Source organism: Mastomys coucha, unplaced genomic scaffold (assembly GCF_008632895.1).
Source record: "Mastomys coucha isolate ucsf_1 unplaced genomic scaffold, UCSF_Mcou_1 pScaffold6, whole genome shotgun sequence".
Classification (NCBI taxonomy): Eukaryota; Metazoa; Chordata; class Mammalia; order Rodentia; family Muridae; genus Mastomys; species Mastomys coucha.
In genome coordinates, this window is record NW_022196912.1 from 70,187,378 (window position 1) to 70,209,447 (window position 22,070).

General features: G+C 41.9%; 1 protein-coding gene across 2 annotated transcripts in view; it reads left to right on the plus strand.

Moving 5' to 3' along the window:
• The window catches only part of Psma6 (proteasome 20S subunit alpha 6), a 29,456-nt gene that overhangs the window by 5,444 nt on the left and 1,942 nt on the right, over window positions 1–22,070 (plus strand). The window contains exons 1-6 of one of the 2 annotated variants that reach the window (XM_031356356.1): window positions 7,943–8,145; window positions 13,982–14,076; window positions 14,519–14,600; window positions 16,327–16,482; window positions 18,398–18,576; window positions 20,306–20,400. In XM_031356356.1, the coding sequence (XP_031212216.1) occupies window positions 8,070–8,145; window positions 13,982–14,076; window positions 14,519–14,600; window positions 16,327–16,482; window positions 18,398–18,576; window positions 20,306–20,400 (683 nt within the window). In that variant the 5' untranslated portion in view covers window positions 7,943–8,069. Of the gene's footprint in view, window positions 1–7,942; window positions 8,146–13,981; window positions 14,077–14,518; window positions 14,601–16,326; window positions 16,483–18,397; window positions 18,577–20,305; window positions 20,401–22,070 lie in introns of those variants that run through there. The other variant, XM_031356357.1, reaches the window with a different exon arrangement.

Sequence of the window (22,070 nt, forward strand, 5' to 3'; positions counted from 1 at the left end):
TAGCTGATTGATGTTTGCAGTTCCACAACCCTGCCCGTTTGTGGGTGCCTCCGAACAGTATGGGACAGGGTGGGTAAAAAGTGGCCACTTTCACTTCTGAGTACCACCAAGAGCACTCAGGTCTCTGTAGTTCTTGGCTTCACAGTTTCCTGGGAATAGGGCATATTGAGGCTTATTCACCAATACTCTTCCCAAGCAGAGAAGCTGAGTTCAAATCTAGTAATACCTAGTTTTATTTTTGTTGTAGTAATTAATTTGTTTTTTACTTTGCCTTTAAAGGAGAGTCAGAATGCTCCTGTTTGAGAGAGGAGACCACAGTTGTGGTCAGTAGGTGGTAGCCTGTGGCTAGGCTCAGATTCAAACACTGTTTCTGAGCCTTTGTCTCTGTCTTCCCTGGATTGCTTTTTACAGAACTGTTCACTGTTCTCTGGAGCTCTGAAAAGCTCCCTGTGTTAGCATGCCTAAGGGAAAGCAGTGTGTCACAAACCACCAGTGCCTAAGACTAACCCAACTGGGGTCTTCCAGCATCTAGGCAGACCAATTGAGACTTCTCAAGGAATTTACAATCTCTTTGGCTTCCAAAAACTTCAGCTGAGCACCGGGTCTTCAGTTAAGGCATTCAGGAAAAACAAGAGAAATATCACACATCTAAGATGGTTACAGTGAAGTTGTAACTAAAAATCAAGGGTGAGCTGCAGAACTGCAGGTCTTGGCTGTGTAGAAGGAGATGGTGAATGGTTATAGTTAAATGCCTGTGTGACTGAGCCAATACAATTCCCTTTCAAATCAAAGAACAGCATTTATCATTGTTGGTAATTGCTGAGAGAATCCAGGCACAGAATTCTACTGACTGGTATGGAAGGAGATGGCACAGAAGAGAAATAACGATACATGTGTCTGCTGTGTTGACAGACACAGCATTAGAGTGAGAGAGCCACACTGCATACCGTGGACAAGAGGAGCTGAGGACCACTGCTGTAACTTTAATGTTTTCAATGTCTACTTTTACTGATGGTTCTTAAATGCTTTAACTTCCCTTTTAGCCCACCACCCACCAGAGGTAGTGGAGAAAAGTGGTTATTAAGATATAGGGAAGTGGACATGTTTAGGAATGGTTCTTTGGAGCAAATCCCATCTGCATTGTCAAGAAATCAGCAGTTCAGTTCCCAGGTTGGCAGTGGCAGCTTGATCGACTCGAGAACACTTCACAGATATACCAGCAGTCCCGCTCAACAATGTCAGGATAGCAGCAGTGGGTGGCACCACCTAGCAGGAACAGCTAGGCCTCAGCCAAATTGGCACGAGTCTGTAGGAGGGAACAGGACTAACAGGAATGCCAGGAGCAGTTCTTTGCTGTGCCCCTCTCAGTGAAGCTAAGATCAGTGAAGATGCAAGACCAAGAGCCAGCTGTACCAGCCAGCCCCTTTTACAGTCCGTTGAGTCCTATTTATACTCCCTCCAATCATCACATGTCCTCCACCACTTGAGTCTGTCTTAGCAAAACAACACGTGAGTCTGCATCAGCTGACATCATTCTGTCAGTCAGCCAGACTCCAAGGAAGCCACAAGAAGGTGCCAGCCTATCACCAGAAGTTTTTTGGCACATTTCTCTCTATGGAGTCCCAACAAATGCAGCTCAACTACAAAACGTAGGGATGACCAACACATATATGTTGTTAGCAAAGAATCCTTCATCATGTGTCTTCACATGCTTGTTTTAGCAGAACATTCTTTCCCCTGTGTCTGCTTCAGGAAAACACTCCTTCACGTGTGTGCCCCAGCACAACACCATCTGACACAACTGACTTTCCAAAGACCCTTAAGTTTCCACTTCACACTGCTCTATTAGAATCCTGTCAGGCAGGATTGTGAAGGCTTTAAGAGTAAAAATATAATGAAGTTGAAGCTGGAGAGATAGATGGCACTAGCTGTTCTTCCAGGGGTTCTGGGTTTAATTCCCAGCACCCACATGGCAGTTCATGACCCTCTTGTGACTCCTGTCCCAGGGGATCATCCAATGACTTTTTTTTTGCCTCCTTGAACACTGTATGTACTTAGTGTACAAGCGTACATGCAGGCAAAACATTGATACACACGATTTTGACATAAAGTATGAAATTAACATCTTTCAGAAACCATATCCCAGCCCACATCTGATGTCTCATTTGTCCCTCTCCTTTGCTCATGGATTATGGGACTAGAGTACATATAAACTGTCTTTTCTCCTTTACAATACTTATCAGGATCACTGGACTACTAGCTATTCAAACACAGCTATTAAGTTGCAGGAGGATCTGCTGGACAGGCATGAGCAAGAGAAACAAAAGAGTTGGCTTTTGTTTTGTTTTAATAAGAAGACTCAGTCTTGTCTTCAGGCAATCATCTGGGGGAGGTTGGTGAAAGTATGGCTAGGGAGCTGGGCAGAGTCTCCCCCCTCCCCCCTCTCTCTGTGCTGGCAGGGTTGTTGCATCCTGAGATCCTACTCAAAGCTGCCTTTAAAGGCTCCTTCACATCAAGGGATCCCAATTCTCCCAAGAATCTCTACTATAGTATATTCAAATTCAGAATTTGTGTTTTAACACCCACGAGTATCACACGGAACCATAGACCTTGTTTTTTCTCTATTCACAGCTTCGGTGAAACTACCAGGAGAGCATTTTAAGTTATGGACAGACATTTTGTGTATAGGGGTAGGCAAAAGTGGGGACCCAGTGGGGTGGCAGGAACAATTTGGGGGCTTGCACATCATAGACAGATCAGTCTTCACTTTGAACACCATGTGATTCGGCTTGTCACTGGGAAAGCCACGCTGCCGCCTTGTACCTTTGCTTTGTGGGTAACCCCTACCTCCCACCTTCTCCTATCCCCAGGGAGTGTGGGCTTTGCTAAACAGAGGCCCTGCCGAAAATTTTCCAAGACTCACGAGATGTCAAGTCATTTCTAAAAATTTTCAAAAACCCAGAAAGTCATTTCAAAAAGTCTGACTTGGTGGCCCTGTAGAGAGGAAGAGCAAAGTTTCCATAGAGGCAGCAGGTCTGCCCCACAGGCTTGTGCTAAAACTGCAGGAGCCTAGGCTTCAGTGACAGCTCCTGAGCCAGGGGAAGTCCACTTGGCTGAGTGGGTTAGCTGCTGCCCAGGGCACATAACATGAAGCCTGCATCCAGGGGATTTCCCTTTGCAATGGAACCAGCAGAGTTTCATCTTTCTGAAAGATTTCCCAGAGGAATACATTTGACTATGTGGAAAAATCTCAAATGTGGATTTCTTCTTTAGTCACAAGTCTCTTCAAATAAGGAAAAATAGACACAATTAGCTCAAGTAGTAAGAATGTATATTCTCTGAATGAGCTAATGCTTACTGCATCCTAGCCCTCTGCTTTACGACATTGAGTAAAACATGTGGCTTCTGCCTCATCTAAGCTTCGTTCTAATCCCAGATTTCAGCATCAGTACTGGAAATTAAATGCTAAAATAGATCATCCCAAAAAATATGCTTCTTTCTTAGCCTAGTTAAAGGCAGCCACTCAACAAAAAAATCAAGATTTGTTTGAATCTGTGACATCTCATGGCCTGCAGGGTGTGCGATTTGCAACATCCCACCATTACAAGAATCTTGTCATGTCGACATGGGAATCAAAGTATTGTGGCTATGAAAACATTTCTCTGTTGTTACCTTTCTCGATACAGTTTTCAATTTAGTGTTAGCCGTCATTTATTGAATATTATGAGCCCAGTGTTGTTCCAGGGGTAGTAGAGGATAGAGAGATAGCCAGGCTCTGCTCTGCCAAACTAGTGAAGCCTAGACATATAAGTCTGTAAGTGAAACCACACAGCTGCCAATACTTCACTCACAAATGGCCTGCTTGGACTGGAGGCCTAGTTCAGCAGTGGAGTATTTACCTAGCATATTGTGAGACTCCAGGTTCAACCCTCGGCACCACAGAAAATAAATAAATAGGCTTTGCTGGAAGCAGTGCATAGATAACAAGAGTGTCCATAGGCCAAGTAGATCCCTTGCTTAATGAGAAAATGGGATGTCAGTATCAACTGGCTCCGACGATGTCAAGGAGCCAAGATTTCAACAACTGCCATGCACACAAAACCTGTGCAGATAACTGCTTAGTACAGACAGTTAGCTCCACACAAATGGCTCAATTGATTGTGATCCTGAATGAAGAGTCCCTGGAGTTCCTATCTTGTACATTTCTGACCACAGATACATCACCAAGCAGGTGGCAGATGATTTCGTAGCTGCTCGGTTCTAATTCTTCCGAGACAAAGTTCCTCTGTTTTCCTTCCACCAATGTTATTAGCAGTCCAACATCCAGAGCATGAATTATTCTAGTCACCCATTGTCTTTATTGTGAGCTGAATATTGTCAAATACACTCCCTTTTATGCTTTTTAGAATAAATTCTCTTGAGAATTCAGGCCAATAAAAAGATATGGATTTTTATACAGTGGCCCTGAAAAGTGCAGAGGCAAACCCATGACATAGGGCTTCCATAAGCAGAGATGGGCACAGGTGGTACTCACAGTAAAGGGAAGCTTGAAGAGTGACCAGGCAACGGAGGCTGAGGCAGAAGAGGCCAGTTTGCTAACAGCCCTGACCCCCACCTAGATGTTAGTCTTCCTTCAGCAGATAGTGAGAACCCAAAGGAATCCAGGCAGGGAAGCAACTGAGATATTGCTCTTAAAAAAAAAAATTGATCCTGGGAATTGACTGATCAACAAGAAACTATTGTTCCAGGGTAGACCAAAAGGACTCTAAATCTGGGCAGTGGAGAAAGAATAAACCCAGGAGCATCATGTCATAGGGGAATAATCAGCAGCACTGAATAACAACGTGGGAAGCCACGTTAAGCTCAGTCCTTATTTGCTAAGTACTCGTTATATGCTAGGGACTTTGCTTAGTATTTCTGTTATTTAATCTTTACTCCCATAAAGTGGATCTTACTATGCAAAGTTAGAGAATCCAGCTTGTATTAGATCACATACCTGGGAACTATTGTGTTTAAATTCAACTTTAAATAGAATACTCTTTTTTAAAAAAGTGTACATTTACATGAACATATACCATGTGTGTATGTGGGCACCCTTGGAGGCCTTATACCCTGAAGCTTTATACCCTGAATCTGTAGTTATAGGTGGTTGTGAGCTGCCCCTCATGTGTGCTATGTATGGAACTACCAGGTCCTCTGGAAGAGCAAGTGCTCTTGACCACTGAGCTATGTCTCCAGCCCCAAGGGACTGAGCTATAATTATAGACCCAAGACCCAAGGGATATATAGTCTTATTTATTTATTTATTTATTTATTTATTTATTTATTTATTTTGAGACAGGGTTTCTCTGTATAGCCCTGGCTGTTCTGGAACTTACTCTGTAGACCAGGCTGGCCTCAAACTCAGAAATCCACCTGCCTCTGCTTCCCAAGTGCTGGGATTAAAGGCATGCGCCACCACTGCCTGGCGGGATATAGTCTTAATTTATGTGCTCCAAAGGGTTAATATACTCATTCAGCAAATATTTGTTTTATATATGCTAGGTATTGTCCAAGTTAAGCTGTATCAGTGAGCAATGTTGGAGAATTTTGTCTTTTTGGTACTTAAAGTAAGAACGGAAGGTCGGTAAGAAGTAAGTAAAGGTTTTTTTCCTGGCTTTCTGGGTGTGAGCAGCCACAAACAACAAAGACTGTGGAGACACCCTGAACCAGGCAAGTGGGAAGTCCTGCACAGGAACCAGCACAGGAACCAGCACGAGTGCCACAGCTTTCTGGAACAGCAGAGCTGCAGATGAGCCTGAAGAATATCAGGACCAATGCTTCTTAGGCATCATGAGGCCTAAATCCAGCCCCTGCCCCAGGTTTTCTATGTGCATCCTGGGGCACTGGCAGCAACGGGACGGGCTCAAGGCTGTGGCCATCTCTCACATGGACAGTGAGGTGCTACAGACATTTAGCACAAGCAAGAAACAGGACAAGAAGTTGGCCAAGATGTGTGATGCCTTTTTGGCCTCCAAGTCTCTGATCAAGTAGATCCCCATGTCCTGGGTCCAGGCCTAATTAAGGCTGACAAGTTCCCGTCCTTGCTGGCACAGAGTGAAAATACCAGGTCATATTGATGAAGTAAGGTACACAATCAAGACGAAGAAGGTGCTGTGCCTCGTTGTTGCTGTTGCTTATGTGATGATGAGGAATGATGAGAGGTCTTAAAACACCCACAGGGGTGGTGCCATTGCTCAAGATCCAGTAAACATCTGGGTATTATTACATCAAGAGCCTGGTGCCTACATTAGAGCACATCCTACCATAAGGTGAAAAAAATGAAGAATTATATAAGGAGCCAACGAAGAAATAAGGAGCAGAGAGGAAATGCTGAAGATTGACTGCTGCAAGGTGTGGGCTCTAAATACAAAGAGCAGGAACTGGAAGGAAAGAGATGAGGAATTCTGGGTTTTGCCTATTTTTGGGGTTATGAAATGTCTGTTTACTATGACCGAGGCAACTCGGGAAATTTCAGCTTCAAAGGAGAGTGCAGTGTGAGACCTAGATATGAGACATCTGGATACTAAGGTACTAACGGAGGGCATCCCCTAGCAGTCTTACAGAGAACTCCGTCTCCGTGACTGTTCGGGCAAACTGTAGGAGTTACACTACACTTGGCTAGGAGACAGAAAAGTATGCAAAAGGTCATGAGTTAATCCTGATGTAAGGACCTGAACTAGAATGGAGGGACAGCAGCTCTTATCAGCACACTTGGGAATTGGAGCTGGAAAGTACCCGGCGTTCCGGAGCGGCTGTTCACATGGATTACTCTCTCAACCCCTGTTTCAGTTTTGGATGTTGTACACCCCACCTCCACCCCCAGACACCCTTCTTTTTCCTGTATAGCCTTACTGTGTCCTGAGACTCATTCTGTAAATCTGGCTAGCCTTAAACCTAGAGATCTGCTTCTGACTTCCAAGTGCTGGGATAAAAGATGTGCCCCACCACACCTGGCTTATACTTTTTAAAAAAAATACTTCACTTACTAAAAGAAGAAAAAAATTAACTCGAGAAATTAAAATTTCCTTATGAAGAATCTCTTCAAACGTTTTGCTTTAAAATAAGTGCTTTTTAGAGAGAATACCATAGACCTGAATAGTTCAGTATTGCATCAGTAAATTGTTATAAATATTGGTGTAAACAACTTTTATTTGGGGGGAAAATAGCTTAATATTATGCCTTGACTTTTATATTCACTAAATAGCCGTTGTGCTCTGGGGTGCACAATGTGTAGAGTTTTAGTTTGAAAAACCACCAGTTTTCCAGGAGCTGCTCCACCGACTTCGAATTACTCTCTGGTATCCAGCCACCCGCAATGATCTTGCTCATTGTCAACTAAGACTGTTTAACCTCAAGTTCCCATTACTTGTATTTCAACTTCAACTTCACTTTTATGACAAAAAAACACAAACCAAACCATGACAACATCAATGAAAAACTCTGGGCCACTGTCCAAAGGAAAGTCTTGCCAGACTAGAAGAAAACTTTTGTTATTTCCAGTGGTGTCTTCCACCAGCCCTCTTTCAGGTTCTACATTTAAGGGTGGCTGCTGCTGCAGCTGCATTCCTTTCTCCCCCAAAACGTAGGAAGAGAACTCGCCGGTAAAATTAAGGTTAGGAAGAACAAAGCCAAAACTTCAGTAAGACAAGATAGCAAGTACAGGTGCCAATACTGACTACGGACGCGTTGATCATACTGTCTCCTGAGGTCACAAGTAGGCAAATGACAACGGCAGGTCCGTTGAAAACTTCCTCTTTTGGCCAATTTGTTCTCAAGAGCGCACTAATGGCCGCGACCCAGAGTCACCACCCAGCAGCTCGCCGGACCGCAGCCTGTGCGCTCGAGGCCACGCCCACTCAGAGGCGGCGCTTTGGAACTTCCCCTCTGGAGACCCGGCCAGAGCGGAGACCAGAGCGGAAGCAGCTCGCCGGTGCTCCGGAAGCAGTAGCCATTACTTCCGGGAGGGGCTTGTGTGCCTGGTGTGTGTGCTACGGGGTGCAGACTGTGTTTAAAATAGCGGGAACGCCATGTCCCGTGGTTCCAGCGCCGGTTTTGACCGTCACATTACTATTTTCTCTCCCGAGGGCCGACTCTACCAAGTAGGTGAGTGAATCAGGGCCGCCTGTGGGACGTCCGAATTGCTCTGTCATGCTTCGGCCTGGAGCGAGCAGACGCGGCCCGAGTCTAAGTGTGTGGCTTGAAGAAGGGCCTGAGCCAGGAAAGCAGAAGGCTCGGGGATGGGCTCACTCTCGTTTTCCCATCCCCATCTGCAAGCGGGCTTTGAAGCCGGAACCAAAGCGTGGCTCTGCAGGAGCGTCTTACTGTCCAGACACAAAGAATTAGGGAATTGCACTGTAATGCCTACCTTCTGGCTTCCGGAGTCCCCTTTAGCTCAGTGATTCTCACTCTTCCTAATGCTACGCCCCTTAAATTCACTTCCTCATGTTGTGGTGACCCTCAGCCATAAACTTATTTTCGTTGTTACTTCAAAACTGTAATTTTTCTACTTCCATGAACCGTAATGTAAAATCTGTGTTTTCCGATGGTCTTAGGCGACCTTGTGAAAAGGTTTTTTTCTTTTCTTTTTTTTTTACTGGGGTCGCGACCCACATGTTGAGAACCACTGCTTAGCTTCATTCTACCTGGAGCCTGAGTCTTCCCTTTGCTGAGAGTGATTGGTTCCTTAATCATCCAACTAAAATGCACACACACACCCTCAACTCTCCTTTGCAGCATAGATAGATGACTTGCTTTGTGGTCAACTCTGTACAAGTGTGTAAAGCCCTACCAGACACCGCTGGTTCTAGAAAACAAATGTCATTCGTCCCTACTGAGGCCGACAGCTTAAAGGAAGTGACAGGGATCCAAGCTAATAAAAAGAGAAAAGTTCAGGTTTACAAGTATTTGCAAAGTTCAAAACTGAGAAATTAAAGAACAGTAATGAACTCTTGAAGCTGGCGCCCTGATTTTAACCCCCATCTGTAAGAATGCTTCTATAGTTTAAAGGCTGGTTCTCAATCTAGTTGAGGCACAGTGTGTTAGTCGTTGGTAAAGGAACAGCTTTAATGGACAGAAACCTGAACTTGGCATCAGTTACTCCGTGTAACAATGACTTTGGTAAATTGAAGTTGTGGCATGGTTTAGTTTAGTGTCAGAAGGGCCTGACATACATCTGGTCCATGATCATTTTATTTTGAAGTCTTCTATCTCAGTGTCTTGGCTGAGAGTCCTGCTATCTTGGTTGGAAAGCCTAGCGTTGGCCTGTAAATGGAGTTCTACTCACCTATATTAGATTGTTGTTTGAATTGTTGCTTTCCCACCTTTACTCAGGACATGAGGTAGGCATTGCTGAGAAAAAAACTGAAAGAATAGTGTGAGCAAGCAGTCTAGTGGTGCAGAGTTCAGGCCTTGCAGCCCTACCTGGATTAACATACTTGCTGTGCTCCTACTAGCTGGCCTGGCCAGCATAGAATCTTTGCTCAATTTCTGTTTGCAAAATTGGACTAATAATTCCTTCTATTGTGTTTTCAGGATTAAATTAAGCAATGCATATATTGCTTACTGTGTACTGTTAAATAGTGAGCATTTGGTATAACAGGATGCCTGTTTGAATCTTTGACTTTAAAAACAAAATCTGTTAAAATCTGTTAAAATCTGTATATGAGTACACTGTAGCTGTACAAATGGTTGTGAGCCATCATGTGACTGCTGGGAATTGACCTCACGACCTCTGCTCGCTCTGGCCCGGCTTCATCTGGTTTTTATATTGAACATAGTTACTACTATGTTTGACAGCTTGTTTTGGTTTTGTGTGATGTGTGTGCACACTCCAATGCTAGAAGACATCAGATATCTTTCTCTTTCAATTTCTACCCTATTCCTTTGAGACAGAGGCTCTCACTGAATCTAGAAGTAGGCTGGCTACCAGCAATCTCCAGTGATCCTCCCATAATCCTCCACTACACATACATGCTCAGGAATCACAAGAATGTGACCATGCCTGGCTTCCTTTGTGAGTGCTGGATTGTTTGAGTTCAGGTTCTCATATTTACACAGCAAATGATCTTTCCTGCTGAGCCATCTTCCTAGCCCAGCTTTTGTTTTTCAGTTTGGAGAGGAATTGTGTGGAGGTCAGAGAGAATTTGCAGGAGTTACTTCTCTCCTACCATATGGAATTTGGGGATCAAACTCATTGTCATCAGGCTTGGTCTCAAGTTTTTTATCTGCCGAGCCACTGTGAGAGGCTTAATGATTATTTGTTTTGAGACAGTTTTGTTGTGTCTGAGACTGGCTTTGAACTGGAGGCAATCCTCTTGCCTTAGCTTCCCCAGGGCTGAGATTATAGGCATGTCACCACACGTGGCTATTTTTTAATATGTACAAAAGGCTGGGCCTCAAAAAAAAAAAATAAGTAGGGTCAGGTGTATTGATGCATAAGTCAGACAGATCTCCATAATTTCAAGACTAGCTAGGGCTACATCGAGTCTACCTCCAACATAAAAGACCTATGTAAAAAAGCCAAGCATGGTAGGTGGTATGTATTTATAATCTTTGTAGTCCCAGTTCTAGGGTGGCAGATCTCTAGGACTTGCTGGCTAGCCAGCCTAGAATACCTTGCAAGCTCCAGTGAGAGACCCTATTTCAAACAAGATAGATGGCCCTAAGGAGTGAATGGCACCTAAGATTGTCCTCTGGCTGGGTACATACACACATTGCACACACAAAATTCACTTAGATCTTTACTCGTTTTTTTTCTTTTCTTCTTTGAAGAATTTTATTATTTTAATTATGTGTGTGTCTAAGTATGTGCATATGACTGTAGGTGCTCACTGAATACAGAAGAGGGCAATAGAACTGGGCTGCAGTTAAGGAAAGCTGTAAGCATCCTCATATGTGTGCTGGAACTGAACTTGGGTCCTCTGGAAGAGCAGTAAGCTCTCTTAACTGCTGAACCATCTCTCTTAACACCCAACTAAAGTTCACTTGATAAATTTTTCTGGATCGTTGTTTTATTGTTTGAAACACAGTCTTGTTATTTATTGTAGACCAGGATATCCTTGAACACTTGGGCCTTCTACCTCAACCTTAGTACTAGAATTACAGGCCAATGCTATTGGTGAATTTTTTTATTTTAGATACTATGTTTTTCAGTTCTTTTATTTCATTATTATAATTACTACTACTACTACTACTACTACTACTACTACTACTACTACTACTACTACTACTTTGTGAGTATGTGTGCTACAGTGCACCAGGCGGTATTCATAGTACAGGTCTGTGGCGTTTGTTCTTTCCTTCTGCATTCTGATGTCAGTTCTGGGGATTGAACTCAAGTCAGTAGGTACCCTAGTTACAGTTCCATTGCTATGGCAAAACACTATGACCAGAAACAACTTGGAGAGGGAAAAGTCTATATGGTTTTCATTTCATGATCACAGTCCATCACTGTAGGAAGTCAGGGCAGGATCTCAAACAAGGAACCTGGACTCGGGTTCTGAAACAGAAGCCATGGAGGAACATTGAATACATATATGTTTCTTTTTCTTTTTTTTTTTTTTTAAGATTTATTTATTATATGTAAATAAACCGTAGCTGTCTTCAGACAGTCCAAAAGAGGGCATCAGATCTCATTATGAATGGTTGTGAGCCACTGTGTGGTTGCTGGGATTTGAACTCAGGACCTTTGGAAGAGCAATCGGTGCTCTTACCTGCTGAGCCATCTCTCCAGCCCGAATACATGTGTTTCTTATCCTGGTCATTTACAGAAGAGCCTCTGGCTAGTCCTCAGTCCTTTAAGTGATACTCTGCCCAGAGTATCACTTAAAGTTAAGTTTTGAGATTGTCTACTGTGTAGCAAAATTTAGGTCATAATTGGGATTATAAATAATTTTTAAAAATTTCTGAGCTGGGTGATAGTGACACATACCTTAAATCCCAGCATTTTTGGAGGCAGAGGAAAGCAGATGTCTGTGAGTTCAAGGCCAGCCTGGTCTGCAGATCTAATGCCAGGACAGCAGAGCTACACAGAGAAACCCTGTTTCACAAAAGGAAAACAAAAATTATCTCTGAATTATCTGTACTAACACAGAAAATGATAGCTGTATTTCTGATCTCATCTCATCAAAGATGGTCCTTATTAAGTAAGCTGTGGGATACCAGAGTAGTTTGTATTTGTTCCCATCTTGATACCAATCTTTCAAACCAGAGAGTGCAGTGACAGCAGTTACAAGTACTGGCCTGGACCATGCTGGGAGTAAACTTCAACTAGTAGAGACAATATTAATATGAAATCTAATATCAAATATTAAAATTGCATGTGGTAAGTTATTGACCAAAAATAAACAAAAGTACTGACTCTTTTTCTTTTTGGCTTTTGAGACAGGGTTTCTCTGTGTAGCCCTGGCTGTCCTGGAACTCACTCTGTAGACCAGGCTGGCCTCGAACTCAGAAATCCGCCTGTCTCTGCTTCCCAAGTGCTGGGATTAAAGGCGTGCACCACCACTGCCTGGCCCCAGAAGTACTAACTCTTTAGAGCACCGGTTTTGACCTAGGAAAAGCAGGCGTGGTGAAATAGTGCCCATAAAACAACTCTGAAAATGATAAGACATATTAAGATCTGCTGTGATAAAATTAGAGTAAAGTTGATATCAAAAGTTGGCACTTGCTGGGCGGTGTGGCGCACGCCTTTAGTCCCAGCACTTGGGAGGCAGAGGCAGGCAGATTTCTGAGTTCGAGGCCAGCCTGGTCTACAGAGTGAGTTCCAGGACAGCCGGGACTATACAGAGAAACTCTGTCTCCAGAAAACAAAAAACAAAACAAAACAAAAAATTGGCACTTGAACCTAATGAAAATTCAGTAAAATAAAACTGGAAGAAATGAAGCTGGTTTGACTGGTTTATTGACATTTTTATTATTTTTACTTTACTTCTCTTGGTTGGCATTCTACATTCCTATAGCTTAACCTGATTCTTTTAATGACAGTTTATTTATTTATTTATTTTAAAGATTTATTTATTTATTATATGTAAGTACACTGCAGCTCTCTTCAGACACATCAGAAGAGGGCATCCGATCTCATTACAGATGGTTGTGAGCCACCATGTGGTTGCTGGGATTTGAACTCAGAACCTCTGGAAGAGCAGTCGGTGCTCTTAACCACTGAGCCATCTCTCCAGCCCTAATGACAGTTTATTAATTTCCTTGTAAGAATCTATGATAAATTATCCCACCTTACCCAGATATGGTAGTACATGCTTTTTAATCCCAGCACTTAGGAGGTCCAGGCCAGCCAGAGCTACATAATGTGATCCTGTCTCAAAAATGGAAAGAAAACCAGGCAGTGGTGGCACACGCCTTTAATCCCAGCACTTGGGAAGCAGAGACAGGCGGATTTCTGAGTTCTTGGCCAGCCTGGTCTACAGAGTGAGTTCCAGGACAGCCAGGGCTACACAGGGAAACCATGTCTCAAAAAATAAAAACAAAACAAAACAAAAAAAAATGGAAAGAAAATGTTCCTATGTTGCTTTGTTTTTTAAAAGATTTATTTATTTATTATATGCAAGTACACTTCAGACATTCCAGAAAAGAACATCAGATCTCATTACGGATGGTTGTGAACCACCATGTGGTTGCTGGGATTTGAACTCAGGACCTCTAGAAGAGCAGTCAGTGGTCTTAACCACTGAGCCATCTCTCCAGCCCCACTTTTTGTTTTTTTAAAGACAGGGTCTCTTGTATCTTATGCTGGCCTCAAACTCCCTGTACAAAGATGACCTTGAATTCTGACTCTCCTGTCTCTGCCCGCCAAATGCTGACATGCTAGTCACCACACTTAGATTGACCCAGTGTTTTGTGCATGCTAAGCCAGCACTCTACCAACTGAGCAACATCCCCAGACCCTATTCTACCTTTAAACAAACCTGTTTTGTTTTTCCAGAATATGCTTTCAAGGCCATTAACCAGGGTGGACTTACATCTGTTGCTGTCAGAGGAAAGGACTGCGCAGTTATTGTCACACAGAAGAAAGTACCCGTAAGTAATACTGCCCAGGTAGGCATGGCTACAGAGTCAACTGGAGGCATTTTCAGTGATTCCGAACAGATTCCTGTTACTACCAATTCACATTAGCACCAGTCTTGGTTTGACTCCGTCTGTCTTTTACTAAATCACTCTAGGAACACTGAGCAGCTGTAGCTTGTTAGGCTGAGTCTATGATATAGAATCACAATAAATGGAACGAGACTTCTAAGTCCTTTGTTTTCTGGGACCTCTAATCCACAAAAAGTATCTAGAAAAAATATCTTCCTCTACCCCTTTCAAAAGATTGGTTTTAACTGTAAAATGAGCAGAACACACATGTCTCATAACTCTTATCTTACAGCTTATTGTTACAGTTCCATACTGGTGGGTTTTATAAGTGTACAGAGGCTGTGGACTTTAAAATGACATGGCAATGGTTTATTCTGTTCCTTAGGACAAACTACTGGATTCCAGCACAGTGACTCACTTGTTCAAGATAACAGAAAACATTGGCTGTGTGATGACAGGAATGACAGGTAACTGCAAGCAGTGCCATCCTGGGAGTGCAGCCTGGTAGTACTTCCTGCCAGATTACTTCGTATTTATGTTGTGTATTTGCTTTTGCATTTATTGATGGTGTATGTGGTAGGGTCTAGAACTCCACTATGTACACGAGGCTGGTTGCCTAGAGATCTTTCTACCTCTGTCTCCTAAATTCTGGGATTAAAAATGTTTGCAATCATGCCTGGCTGATTGGTTGTGTTTTTTAGACAACATCTTGTAGTATAGCTTAGTCTAGCTTCAGATTCAGTAATTATCCTGCCTCAGCCTACTGAGTGCTGGGATTACAGGAGTGGACTGTAATCTGACTTGTGAACTATTTTGAAATCATAAGTATAATATAGTTCTAAGTCTTTATATTGCTAGTAGGGAATCTGGACCCCTCATAGATATACTATTTCAGATGTAGTTAATAATTTAAATGGACCTAAATAACTACTTTCTCAGATCTAGTTATGACAATTGTTAGGAGTGAGGGTTTCTATAGAATTTACTTTGGCTTTCAATTTTCTAAATTCAAAGGAAAATTCATGTCTAAAACATAAAGATGAAGAGATTATTCTCTCTCCTTAAAGTGTGTTATTTAGGAGGCTAGAGAGATGGTTCAGGAGTTAATATCCCATGCTCCTTCCAGAGGACCCAAGTTCAATCTCAGCACCCACATAGCAACTTATAATCCCCTTTTCTATGCTCTCTGCTGGCTTCTGGGGTGCTTGGCACATATATGGTACAATTGAAGTAAATCTTTTAAAAATAGTATTTCTCATAAAACTTTTTTTTAAGTATATTTTTGGGCTGGCGAGATGGCTTAGTGGGTAAGAGCACTGACTGCTCTTCTGAAGGTCCTGAGTTCGGATCCCAGCAAACACATGGTGGCTCACAACCACCCATAATGAGATCTGACGCCCTCTTCTGGTGTGTCTGAAGACAGCTACAATCAATTACACCCGAGCAAGCCAGGCCAGAACGAGCCAGGCCGGCAGAGGTCCTGAGTTCAATTCCCAGGAGTCACACACATGATAGCTCATGGCCATCTGTACAGCTACAGTGTATTCATACACATAAAATAAATAAAATAAATCTTTAAAGTATATTCTTTGAGTTATTAGACATTTTCTTTTCCCTCTGTGTAGCCCAGGCTGTCCTGGAACTTCTTGGTAAACCAGGTTGGCCTTGAACTCAGAGATCCACCTGCCTCTGCCCCCTAAGTGCTGGGATTAAAGGCATGCGCCAGTAGCTCCTGGCCATTATTAAACTTTTTTATTATTACATTTATTTGTGCACATAATATGTCATAAAGCATGTGTAAACATCAGAGGACAGCTTATGGGAGTTGTTTCTCTCCTTCCACACTGGGCCCTGGGGAATCAATCTCAAAGATATTAGGTTTGGTGGCAAGCCCCTTTATTTGCTGAGCCGTCCTACTAGCCCAGGTTACTAAATTCTTGTAGAAATTATTTTGACTGCTGGTAAAAGGCTTGGTATAAAAGAGCAATATGGTATAAAATTTAGCTAAACGTTTTAATCTCTCTCTGTTCTTACACGTACTCCATGCCAAGTCACTCAATGTTTATTATCACAAGAAAAAGCCACAGAGAATCCTTTGTCCTTCTATAATGTGTATTTGAAATAAATGTAGATATCTGCGGTTCATTTTGTTTCTAAAGTGGTAACTCTTTGGGGTTTTGTTTATCCTTCAAGCTGACAGCAGATCCCAGGTACAGAGGGCACGCTATGAGGCAGCTAATTGGAAATACAAATATGGCTATGAGATTCCTGTGGACATGCTGTGTAAAAGAATTGCTGATATTTCTCAAGTCTACACACAGAATGCTGAAATGAGGCCACTTGGTTGTTGTAAGTATACTCAGAAGTCTTCTAAGAAATTGAATTGTAATTGTCTTTAGAGATCGCGTATAAAGGAAACTGAGGCCACACTTGGGTTCTGAATATGTTGTTTGAAATTACAGCTTCGAGTTCTTTTTTTTTTTTCCGAGACAGGGTTCTCTGTATAGCCCTGGCTGTCCTGGAACTCACTCCTCTGTAGACCAGGCTGGCCTCTAACTCAGAAATCCTGCCTCTGCCTCCCAAGTGCTGGGATTAAAGGTGTGTGCCACCACTGCCCAGCTTCTATTTTATTTTTTAATCAGAATATTTCTATTTAGGCTGAATGACCTGAAAGTCCTATTTTATTAGGCTGTAGTAATGGGGTTCTGCTATAATTTCAGGTTATTAATTCATTTTAGCAGTGTCAGTGCAACTTTTGATCATTGGGTAAAGACTTGGGAATGAATATATATATATATAAGCTTATGGTCTCACTCTCTCTCCCTCTCCTTCTCTCCCCACTGCCCCCTCTCCAGGGCTTCTCTGTGTAGCCCTGGCTGTCCTGGAACTTACTCTGTAGATCAGGCTGGCCTCGAACTCAGAGATCTTCCTGTCTCTGCTTTCTGTGTGCTCAGAGTAAAGGGGTGCACCTGGCATCATATTTGTTTCTGATATCATTGATTAATGAAAATTAAATGTTCCAGGCTCCCAAGCTTTCTTTTTTTGAGGTGCTGGGTTCACAGCCAGGGCCATGTTTGTTAGGCAAATGCTATGCCACAATGCTGCAGACCTGAGTGTAATGTTTCTTTTCAGCAGATGACTCTGTTGACCTCTGAAATACTACTTCTCCTTTGATTTCTAATTTTTTTAATGTGTGGTGTTCGCCTGCATGTATTTATATGTGCCACATGTGTGCCTGGTGCCTGGGGTGGCTAAAAGAGAGTGTTGAATCCTTAGAATTAGAGTTGAAATGGTTGAAAGCTGCCACATGGTTGCTGGGACTCGAACCCCAGTCCTCTGGAAGAACAACCAGTGTTCTTTAACTGCTGAGCCATCTCTCCAGTCCCTAATTTCATACCCCCCACTTACTCTTACTGAGTAGCTCAAGCTTCCCTCAAATTTGTGACCCCCTTGCCTCAGCCTCCCAAGTGCTAGCTTATAGGTATGCCGGCACCTAGTGCTCTCTTCTGCTCAGTTTCTTTTGTTCATGCTCTTCCGTTGGTTCCTTAAATGTTGTCACTTATCATACTTTGTTCTTGGGCCTTCTCTTCCTCTTTGCTGTCTGGTTAATGTCACCCCTTGAGGGCTTCACTTACCTTCTATGCTAGTCGTTCACCTGGTTTCTTAACCATTCCTCGTATCTCTCAAGACACCTTTGAGTCATTTCTGTTCTACATGCATCCTCAGCGTCTCCTTTATAGTTTTAGTCCACTCCTGGTCATCTAATTAAGCCCGTGAGGTTTGCTTCAGATATCTATTCCCTCTCTCCTCTCATTTTCTCATTGTCTTATTGCCATTATTTCCTCATTATTTCCTCATTATTTCCTACCTAGTTCATTTCTTCTGTCACTTCTCTTTCTAATCGGTCCTCTGTATTCAGAAATTATTCTAAAAACGAATTTTGATTGTTACAGCAAAGAGAGGGATCTGAGGAGACTGGGGGTGTCATGGGCTTTGGTCTTTTTGACTAAACCTCTTAATAAGTTCAGTAAAAAGCTGAACCCGTTTAAAATAACAGAAACTTGATAGATCCTTTTTCAAAACAGAAATGTACCTATTATCTAATTTATCACTGGTAATAAAACTACATTTTGTCGGTTTTGGGAAAACAAATTAAGCCTAAAATTAGTGACCAAATAATGATTAATGGCAACTATATGATAACACCAAGGAAGGGATATTTTTTGGACAGTATAACATAATTAACTGGACCCTTTCTTTTTAGGTATGATTTTAATCGGTATAGATGAAGAACAAGGCCCTCAAGTGTACAAGTGTGATCCTGCAGGCTACTACTGTGGCTTTAAAGCCACAGCAGCAGGAGTTAAACAAACAGAGTCAACCAGCTTCCTTGAAAAAAAAGTGAAGAAGAAATTTGATTGGACATTTGAACAGACAGTGGAAGTAAGTTAGCCAGAAGGCATGGACCTTATCTCACTGCTATAGGAGAGTGAGCATCATTGTGTTATTGATAGGCTATGAAAGCTATTTCTTAATAATCACAAGATCCAGGCTTGTTAGTTTAATGATAGAATTGATAACATTCAGCTCACATGGGGGGAAATGGGGACTGCTTTTATTCATTTTATTTCTATTTTCATAATGCATATGAGACTTCAACAAACACAAAATAGGAAAATAAGAAGACTAGACTCAAAGACTGGCGTGGTTGCTATGATTAATAGATTCAAAGTGGGTTAAACTTTTTGAATAACAAAAAGTAAAACTACTAAGATTTGATGATACTGTTTTGTTAACATTTATCTCTGTGTCTGCATTTGCAGACACTCATAGGCATCAGGACCAATTTTCCAGAGGCAGTTCTTTTCTATCATAGGGCTTCCGAGATTGAACCCTAGAGCTTTGGCAGGAAGCACCTTTACCCACTGAGCTGTCTTGCTGTTCCAGTAATAATTATTTCCATGGTCCTAAATAAAAGCCAGCTACAAGCCAAGTTCTTGGAGAGCAAATTGTTTCCTAGTTTAAGAATATATATATATACACACTTATATATATATACACACATATGTGTATATATACATATATATGTATACATACATATATATACACACACACACACACACACACACACACACACACACACACACATACATACACAGAGGGCTGGAAAGAACTCAGTTAAGTGCTTATCTCAGTGAGAGCTCAGGGATCTCTGGTCAGATCCCAGAACCTACATTGCAAACAAATAAAACCTACTTATTATGACACATGCTTGATTGTAGCATTGCTGGCCAGCCTAGCCATGCTTAGTTCAGGCCAGTGAGAAACCCTGTCTCCCAAGGTTGTTCTAGACATTGACACCCACATACACTTTTTTTTCAAACTGGATATGATGGTGTACACATGTAATCCTAGCATGGGAAAGGCAGAGGATCATTGTAAGTTTGAGGCCAACCTGGGCTACATAGTGAGTTCCAGAATAGTCAGAGCTGTAAAGTAAGGCCCTTTCTCAAAAGATAGACAAACTTTTAATTGTTTAATAATTTATTTAGCTTATACTGAAAGAAAATATAAAATATGTTAATTTGAATCTTAGAAGATAGAATGGTATGCCTTACATTAATCACATCAGATATAAAACCATTTAAAACATTCTTAAATTGTCATAACCATAAACATTCTAAAGGTATAGTCATCAGTCTGAATGACCAAATCATTCTTTAGTCTCTTTCACAGTGGGGAACTAAACATAGTTTGCTTATATTGATCATCAAGCAAGTCAATTTTTGTCTATTTATTGGCTGATTGATTGATTTTGTTTGTTTGTTTTGTTCTTTGTGTAGCCCTGGCTGTCCTGGAACTCATTCTTAGACCAGGCCGGCCTACTCAGAAATCTGCCTGCCTCTGCCTCTGCTTCCCAAGTGGTGGGATTAAAGTCATGTGCTACCACACTGGGCTGCAAATGAGTGAATTTTTATATACTCCATCTATGTGTTTGATAAACTCCTTTAACCTGTGGCTGTTTAATAGAAGCAGATTATGTCTGCAGTTTGTTAGTAACATGCTGTAGGACTGTGTCCCTGAAACCCAGAAGCAAGTGTTATTAATAAGCTTGCAGTGGGGACAGTGGTAGCTGGAAAGCATTATGTTTTAATATTGGTGTTCTTTTTAGACTGCAATTACATGCCTGTCTACTGTTCTGTCGATTGATTTCAAACCTTCAGAAATAGAAGTTGGAGTAGTTACCGTTGAAAATCCTAAATTCAGGTGAGTTATGTTTTCAGCCATGTGCTAAATTCTAGACTAAAAAGCTAGAGACATTAGGGTTCCTTTGTGCTATATTTGTGTATGATGATGTTGTGAAGGATTCTCTCTTTTTTCCCCCAATACCTGAAGATCTATCTCAAATCCCCCATGCTGGGAGTACTTCTTGGAAATACTTATAATTCTGGCACTGAGGAGGCTGAGGCAGGGGCATCATAAATTCAAGGGGTACCCTGGCTCATATAACAAAAACCCTATTAAAAAAAAAAAAAAAAAACCAAATGACTAAGGGGTAGCTCTGTAGGAAAGTGCTTAGCTTACATGTCCTAAAGTCACTGGTTCAGTCCCTAGCACTGTAAGAACAAAGCAACTTTATTTGAAGTCTTTCTCCCTCTTCCAAGTAACACTTTATATATAACACCAGATATGACACACACACACATGCACATGCACACACACTAATAACCTTATACAAGAAGTAAAATGAGCAATGCAGCTTGGCAGTTGGGTGCCAGCCTGGCATGCACAATGCCCTGGATTTGATCCCTGACACTACAGCACGTGAGTAGACAGAAAAAGTGAGATGGATTTCAGTCTTTTTTTTTTTTTTTTTCTCTTCAGTTTAAAGCCAATAGCAGCAGTTCCAAAGTAGTGACTTTCAGGGTGGAAGTCCACTATCCACTGATAAGTAGTCAGATCATCCACTGGATAAAGGAACTTCAAAGGGCAATGTAAATGCGAATACACAGTGTTCTTACTCAGCAAGTTACTGAGCTGCACAGCAGCTCATAGGATCCAAATGTTGTCGTAGGTTGTTTAATAACTCTATTAGTTCTTATTATGGTCTGGCCACCTCCCAGCTTTTGAGACAGAATCTCATCAATTTATTTAATCAGCTTTTACACAATTCCTGGGCAGTTACCCCTAAATTGTTTTTCTATGCTAGACTAGCTATTTCCCAACTGCACTCCCCAAGTTACTTGCTGTTTGAGTCTTGCCCAGGCTCTTTCCGACACCCAAGTGTGTACAGGTTGCTTATCAGTCAGCTCATCCTTCTAGCCAACTGTCATGTGGCTTGTCTGCTGTGGATTAGTGAGACTCATATAAATCCACAGCTACAAAGAGCTGCTGAGGTGCTTGACCTGTTGAGTGTGTCTCCCCTTAAACTACATCCGTGGTCATGTTGCTGGGGATTGGTAAACTAAGTATCAGACCTTGAAGAGTTTTTCAGTGGCGTGTATGTGTTTTGTGACAATGTCTTGGAATATAGTCCAAACTGGACTTGAGCTTTGGCCCTTCCTCCCTCGGCCTCCCACGTGCCTAGGTCACAGCTTGTTTGCATACACAGGCTTCTGTAGTATGTATTTTTCCCCACTGCTGGGTTGCTTGCTTGGTTGCCTGTAGGTGAAGTAAATAGGAAAATCCCACAGAATTAAGAAAACAGCACTTATATCTAGTCTAATAATTCTTCCTATACAAAAAGTTTCCCTTTATTGTTTCTTTGTTTCTTTTTGAGCTCAGGCTGACCTTAGTCTTAGAAGATAAAACACCACACTCATCTGTTCCCTTTCTTTAAAAACACTGAAATTCCAATGGGTACTTTCTTGTCTCTTATGAAACCTTTTTACTGCATCTGAATATTATTTGCATTTTGTTTTAAAATTGAGCAAGAA